General features: G+C 48.4%; 1 protein-coding gene across 1 annotated transcript in view; it reads right to left on the reverse strand.

The window, feature by feature from the left end:
- LOC119009130 (5'-AMP-activated protein kinase subunit gamma-2-like) overlaps positions 1–7146 on the reverse strand; it is a 37120-nt gene extending 29974 nt beyond the window's left edge. Inside the window, exons 1-2 of the mRNA XM_037080152.1 lie at positions 7060–7146; positions 1982–2053 (exon numbers count right to left, since the gene is read on the reverse strand). Of these exons, the coding sequence (XP_036936047.1) occupies positions 1982–2035 (54 nt within the window). The 5' untranslated portion in view covers positions 2036–2053; positions 7060–7146. The remainder of the gene's footprint in view (positions 1–1981; positions 2054–7059) is intronic.
- Positions 7147–8467: the final 1321 nt, after the last annotated feature.

The following is an 8467-nucleotide window of genomic DNA, read 5'->3' on the forward strand; positions in this document are numbered from 1 at the left end:
ACATGCTTTGGCATCAGGCAGCACAAATGTTACATAAAGCTTGTTCATCTTTGGCCAGAGGCCCTGAGAGGCCTCGTCCAGCCTCCTCACATGGACTCCTCCTGTCCTCTGTGTTGTTACACTAGAGGACCTCAGGTTCAAAATGATCATGTGTTTCTCTGAGCACAGTCTGACATGTTGTTTTTTCACAGAATTTGGACCGATGTCCTGCAGAGGACGGGCCTGTCAGTAACCACAGCACATATAAACAGAGTCCTGCTGGGTCTGATAACATCCTGGACTGAAGACGACTTGGTTAGATTTGCTAAAATGTAAAACCACAGTTTTCATTGTGGGATTTGAACCTTGGTCAGCTGCACCACAGTCCTCCTGCAAAACCCCTCAACCACCTGCGTCTGACTGTCTGTATGTTCTAGCAGAACTGGTATATTTTCTGCACATCGTTGACAAAAAAGACACATGAGACGAGCAGCTCAACAACCAGCAGCTGAAAACATCCAGACAGTCCAGCGTTTCTCTCTCAGGACTGATGGAGGTTGATCTCACACAGGTTCTACAACCTGACCCACTTTGTGTTGCTGCTTCTATGTGTTCCTCAGTACTGAAGATGGTCCAGTGGAGACGGTCGCCGTCTGGCAGCGAGGAGCCCTGAGTTCAAATCTCGCCTGGGATCACCTGAGGTATGCTACACAGGTGTGTGTGTGTGTGTGTGTGTGTGTGTGTGTGTGTGTGTGTGTGTGTGTGTGTGTGTGTGTGTGTGTGTGTGTGTGTGTGTGTGTGTGTGTGTGTGTGTGTGTGTGTGTGTGTGTGTGTGTGTGTGTGTGTGTGTGTGTGTGTGTGTGTGTGTGTGTGTGTGTGTGTGTGTGTGTGTGTGTGTGTGTGTGTGTGTGTGTGTGTGTGTGTGTGTGTGTGTGTGTGTGTGTGTGTGTGTGTGTGTGTGTGTGTGTGTGTGTGTGTGTGTGTGTGTGTGTGTGTGTGTGTGTGTGTGTGTGTGTGTGTGTGTGTGTGTGTGTGTGTGTGTGTGTGTGTGTGTGTGTGTGTGTGTGTGTGTGTGTGTGTGTGTGTGTGTGTGTGTGTGTGTGTGTGTGTGTGTGTGTGTGTGTGTGTGTGTGTGTGTGTGTGTGTGTGTGTGTGTGTGTGTGTGTGTGTGTGTGTGTGTGTGTGTGTGTGTGTGTGTGTGTGTGTGTGTGTGTGTGTGTGTGTGTGTGTGTGTGTGTGTGTGTGTGTGTGTGTGTGTGTGTGTGTGTGTGTGTGTGTGTGTGTGTGTGTGTGTGTGTGTGTGTGTGTGTGTGTGTGTGTGTGTGTGTGTGTGTGTGTGTGTGTGTGTGTGTGGTTTCAAACCAAAACTAAAATCGTCCGAAACCGCTTTGCGAACGTCGCTCGTCGTGAATTTCCGCCGATTTCATTTCATCTGACCTTCAAGAAGACAACAACAGCAGCACAGACCAGGTGAGTCCAGGTGGGTCTCAGCTGGCTTGATAAAAGCCAGCAAAAGAGACAGGTTTTTGTGTCTCGATACAAATCTGCATTATTTTTAACTTGTTGTTTGTGATTTATACTAAACAAAGAGTGTGAGAAGGAAATGATGGTGTCAAATTGAAAACCAGTCAAACAAGTTCTGGAGAGACACCTGATCCAGCACACCTGATCCAGCTGACCTCTCACAGGACTCGACCCGGTCCGATATTACAAATACGTTCAAATCATCTGTGCAGGTGGATCCATCAGCTGCTAGACGTTCATTTATTCATGAAAGTCTTTATTTTATAAGCTGTCGTGTTTTATTACCTTCATTAATTTACACTTGTTTGCATGTGTAAGTGAGTTCAGACAGGAAGAGGAGACACCTGAGTGAACACCTGGTCGCACGTGATGACCTCACAGATACCAACTGATTGATGACTCGGCAGCCTGTGAGTGATGTCATCAGGTCACCTGCTGCTGACATCATCAGCGACCACACCAGCACTGAGTTCTTTACCTTCCTGCTGCCGTCTCTCTCTGCTCGGCCCGGATCTCCGTCCAGGATCGGCATCGCAAACCCACCGAGGTCCTGCAGACACACACACACACACACACACAGACAGACACAGACACACACACACACAGACACAGACACACACACACACACACACAGACAGACACAGACACACACACACACACACACAGACAGACACAGACACACACACACACACACACACAGACAGACACACACACACACACACACACACACACACACACACACAGACAGACACACAGACACACACACACACACACACACAGACACAGACACACACACACACACACACAGACAGACACAGACACACACACACACACACACAGACAGACACAGACAGACACACAGACACACAGACAGACAGACACACACACACACAGACAGACAGACACACACACACACACACACACACACAGACAGACACATACAGACACACAGACACACACACAGACAGACACAGACAGACACACAGACACACACACAGACAGACACACACACACACAGACAGACAGACACACACACACACACACACACACAGACAGACACAGACACACACACACACAGACACAGACACACACACACACACACACAGACAGACACAGACACACACACACACACACACAGACAGACACAGACACACACACACACACACACACAGACAGACACACACACACACACACACACACACACACACACACACACACACAGACACACACACACACACACACACACACACACACACACACACACACACACACACACACACACACACACACACACACACACACAGACAGACACAGACAGACACACAGACACACACACAGACAGACACACACACACACAGACAGACAGACACACACACACACACACACACACACAGACAGACACATACAGACACACAGACACACACACAGACAGACACAGACAGACACACAGACACACACACAGACAGACACACACACACACAGACAGACAGACACACACACACACACACACACACACAGACAGACACATACAGACACAGACACACACACAGACAGACACAGACACACACACACACACATACAGACACAGACACACACACAGACAGACACAGACACACACACAGACAGACACAGACACACACAGACAGACACACACAGACAGACACACAGACACACACAGACACAGACACACACACCCACACACACAAACACACACACACAGACACAGACACACACACACACACACAGACACACACACACACACACACACACACACACACACACACACACACACACACACACACACACACACAGACACACACACACACACAGACAGACACACACACACACACAGACACACACACACACACACACACACAGACACACAGACACACAGACACACACACAGACAGACACAGACACACACACACACAGACACACACACAGACACACACACACACACACACACACAGACACACAGACACACACACAGACAGACACAGACACACACAGACAGACACACACAGACAGACACACAGACACACACAGACACAGACACACACACCCACACACACAAACACACACACACAGACACAGACACAGACACACACACACACAGACACACACACACACACACACACACAGACACACAGACACACACACAGACAGACACAGACACACACAGACAGACACACACAGACAGACACACAGACACACACAGACACAGACACACACACCCACACACACAAACACACACACACAGACACAGACACAGACACACACACACACAGACACACACACACACACACACACACACACACACACAGACACACACACAGACAGACACAGACACACACACACACAGACACACACACACACACACACACACACACACACACACACACAGACACACACACAGACAGACACAGACACACACACACACACAGACACACACACACACACACACACACACACACACACACAGACAGACACACACACACACACACACACACACACACACACACAGACACACACAGACACACAGACACACACACAGACAGACACACACACAGACACACACACACACACACACACACAGACACACACACACACACACACACACACACAGACACACACACACACACACACACACACACAGACAGCTGTTATTGACCTGAAGCATCACACCTGACGCTGCATTCAGCGTCACACTGATGAGCTCTGACACTCGTGAAATCCTCATCATGCTTCATTCTCACAATATTCAGGTCATAGTTCAGAAACCAAAGATGAAAAAGGAAAGTGAGAAATGAAAAGTGAAGCTGACGCTGAAGACGTCCATGTTTCAGCTGAGCTGCTGATGTAAAGAAGTGAAGCGGCTTCAAACTTCAGTCTGTTAAAGAACTAATAAAACATCTTGTAGTCTTTAACCAGCAGTGAGCTGGACTCAGTATCAGCACCATGATGACGACCCGTCAGTGGGAACAGAACAAAACCCACTCAGCAGAAAGTCAGACAGCTCGAGGCTCCTGTTGCATCATGGGAAAGTTTGGAGGGTAAACATGAAGATGGAGAGTCAGCAAAATGTCTGCTGAGGAGAGGACGGGTGAAACCAAACACTGTGAGAAGATTTGTCTCTCTGCTTACCTGTCTCTCTACCTGTCTGTCTCTCTGCTTACCTGTCTCTCTGCTTACCTGTCTCTCTGCTTACCTGTCTCTCTACCTGTCTGTCTCTCTGCTTACCTGTCTCTCTGCTTACCTGTCTCTCTACCTGTCTGTCTCTCTGCTTACCTGTCTCTCTGCTTACCTGTCTCTCTACCTGTCTGTCTTCTGCTTACCTGTCTCTCTGTTTACCTGTCTCTCTACCTGTCTGTCTCTCTGCTTACCTGTCTCTCTGTTTACCTGTCTCTCTACCTGTCTGTCTCTCTGCTTACCTGTCTCTCTGTTTACCTGTCTCTCTACCTGTCTGTCTCTCTGCTTACCTGTCTCTCTGCTTACCTGTCTCTCTACCTGTCTGTCTCTCTGCTTACCTGTCTCTCTGTTTACCTGTCTCTCTACCTGTCTGTCTCTCTGCTTACCTGTCTCTCTACCTGTCTGTCTCTCTACTTACCTGTCTCTCTACCTGTCTGTCTTCTGCTTACCTGTCTCTCTACCTGTCTGTCTCTCTGCTTACCTGTCTCTCTGCTTACCTGTCTCTCTACCTGTCTGTCTCTCTGCTTACCTGTCTCTCTACCTATCTGTCTCTCTGCTTACCTGTCTCTCTACCTGTCTGTCTCTCTGCTTACCTGTCTCTCTGCTTACCTGTCTCTCTACCTGTCTGTCTTCTGCTTACCTGTCTCTCTGCTTACCTGTCTCTCTACCTGTCTCTCTGCTTACCTGTCTCTCTACTTACCTGTCTCTCTACCTGTCTGTCTTCTGCTTACCTGTCTCTCTGCTTACCTGTCTCTCTACCTGTCTGTCTTCTGCTTACCTGTCTCTCTGCTTACCTGTCTCTCTACCTGTCTGTCTCTCTACTTACCTGTCTCTCTACCTGTCTCAGAGGTCAGAGGTCACAGTGAGACCTCCTCCTGTGAGGCAGGATGAGGGTTTATTCACTCGGGATTCTAACATGAGTCTGGATATTTCAGGTTGCCGTGGGATACTGACGGCTCACTCACAGTGTGTCGGGCTCACTGAGTGGTTCTGACTCCGCTGAGCTCTCACACCTTCTTCTTCTCTGTGTTTAGTTCCCTGCTGTGGTTCAGGTACTGAATCAAACATTCCTCCACAGCTGTGGTGCCACATGTACCTGCTGACCATCCTACGTTCTGTCTACGACCCGGCCCACTGACCGATACCGTACCAACCACCCAATCACTGATCGCTCTGATCTCCAGACCGACCTGCAGACCTCCTGATCTACCGACTCATCACCCAACTATAACCTGCTGATGGACTGATGGGGTGACAGACCTCATCCTGACAACTACAAACCTGCTGGATACTTTGGACCTGCTGACCCAGCTGAGGATGTGATTCTGAGAGAATACCCAGCAGCACAGAACTGTCCATGGTCCAGAACCAGAATCAAGAGATGGATGTTTAAACCAGCGTAGAAGAAGAAGATGAGAGAAGATGAGTTTGTGACTCAAACAGACAGAAAAAGTCAGAACTCAGCAGTTCTGTTGGTTCACTGCATCAACGTGAGGAAGGTCACAGCCTCGTCTTCATCGCTCCTGCCTGCTGATGATTCAGAGAGTCCCACAGAAGTCACATGGTTCTGACCCACTTATTCACTCCACAGGTCCGACTGTGTGTGGAGGTCATTATCCAAGGTTGTGTGTGTGTGTAATGATGTCATAATGTTTAAAATGCAGAAACAACAAAAACAGACCATGATGTCATCACACGTGGTTTTGTGTGATAGAGAAGAATTAACTGCAGACTGTAAACTGTCACCATCAACACGATCAGAGTCGGGTCGGGTCAGTACCACAGAGACTACAGCAACTCAGCTGCCCCTTAGCTCGGTTGGTAGCGCGCGCGACCCCTGTGCCGAGGCTCTACAGTGGACCCAGGTTCGAATCCTGACCCGGGTCACTCCCCCCTCTTACCCTGTTTCCTATCACACTCATCAGCTGTCCAGTCAATGAAACCAGAAAAGGCCAAAAGAATCCGTCTGGATCGTACTTTATCTCTCAGAGTTCAACACGTCTGACTTCTGTTACGGTCCTGAACCAACGACCACAGCAGGGTGAGACCGGATCAGTGATCTGTAGTTTAATTAACGAACAGAGAAACGTCTTCACGACTGAACAAACAAACAGACCTTAAAGGACAAAAACACACCGTGTTTACATGCGGCGGACCCTGCCACCTCTCTGTCCTCACAGTGTTCTGAGAGCAGCTCGTTTACTCACAGATGGACACAGTTTGTTTCATTACCTCGTTCATATTGAAAACATTAAAATTTCTCAGTGTGAATTTCTAAATACTGTTACTTTAACTAAAACTACAGTCAGGATTAGTTCATGTTTTAAGACACACAAACACACACACACACACACACACACACAGTACCTTTGGCTCTGCAGGTTCCAGGAATCAATAATCCAATAAATCAATAAATCAGTTCACCGCTCGCTCACACTCCTCTCTGACTCTCTGACACACACAAACACACTTTCCTCTCTTTTACCTCCCTCCTCCTCCCTCCTCTTCCTCCCCCCTCCTCCCTCCTCTTCCTCCCCCCTCCTCCCTCCTCTTTCTCTCCTCTCTCTCTCCCCTTCTCTCCCTCTATCTCCTCCTCCCCCCTCCTCCTCCCCCCCCTCCTCCCTCTCTCCCCGTCCATCTCTCTCAGAGAGGTTAGTCAGTCTGTGAAGTGAATCATAAAATAACTGAATATTTTGATGTTTTGATGGTTCAGAGCCACACACACACACACACACACAGACACACACACACACACACACACACACACACACACACACACACACTCTGTTATCAGCCGGTTAGCATGGTCGCTAACGGTCAGCTCTGCTCAATCCAGTTTGTGACCCAGTTTCTACAGTTACAGAGCTGCGACCTCTGACCTCCACTGAGATCTGTCATCACAGAAATGTCTCCTGAACAGGTCTGAGATCAGCTGTCCTTACTGTAGACACACACACACACACACACACACACACACACACAGGTCACTTCCATATGTTGGCATCATTCAGACTTTGACCAGCAGTGGTTCTGTTCACAGACAGCAACAGAACTTCTTGTTTTAAATCGGTCCTGCTCTGCTCAGGCTGAAGAACACTGGCGCCCTCTGGTACCACTGGTCCGAGGCCCGAGAAGCAAAGATCGGGGTCTGCTGTCATGAGTGCAGACTGAAGGTGACGTGAACTCGATGTGTTAAAGTTCAACTCAGACCAAGTCGGTAATAAACTGCTGGTCTCAGATCAGCATGTTTATTATCCCTAACATTTTGCTGAGGGGAAAAACCTGTTGATCAGCTGGTCTGTCAGCAGGATTTCACAAAGACTTGGTTGAGGATCGGTCTCGAACCAGAATAGACCCATTTAGTGTTGGTCTTGATACAGATGAAGATATTTTCTTTCATGCCTCAGGAAATAATGCAAGAAATCATAATCCTGGTGGTTTCAGGTCGCCGGTGCCTGTGAGCCGGTCCAGAACATTAGTGCTGGTCCTTTGCGGAGGTATACGCGCTATTCAGTGCCATTTTAGTTTGAGTGTTGTATTATAGAAGGTACAGTCTGTTCTGTTCTGACCTTCAGGGTCCGACTGTTTGTTGGACGACAGACAGATTAAAACAGATTACAGAAGATTTAAAGAAGAAACTAAACACACACACACACACACACACACACACACTCAGGTGAGGCGGCTCTCACCTGATAGCAGCAGTTTAGCTGGTGTTAAAGTCAGGACAGGCTGAGGCTAGGTGGTTAGCAACTTGTATTTTTTGCGTTCTGTA

Source organism: Acanthopagrus latus, chromosome 19 (assembly GCF_904848185.1).
Source record: "Acanthopagrus latus isolate v.2019 chromosome 19, fAcaLat1.1, whole genome shotgun sequence".
In the NCBI taxonomy this organism is placed as follows: domain Eukaryota; kingdom Metazoa; phylum Chordata; class Actinopteri; order Spariformes; family Sparidae; genus Acanthopagrus; species Acanthopagrus latus.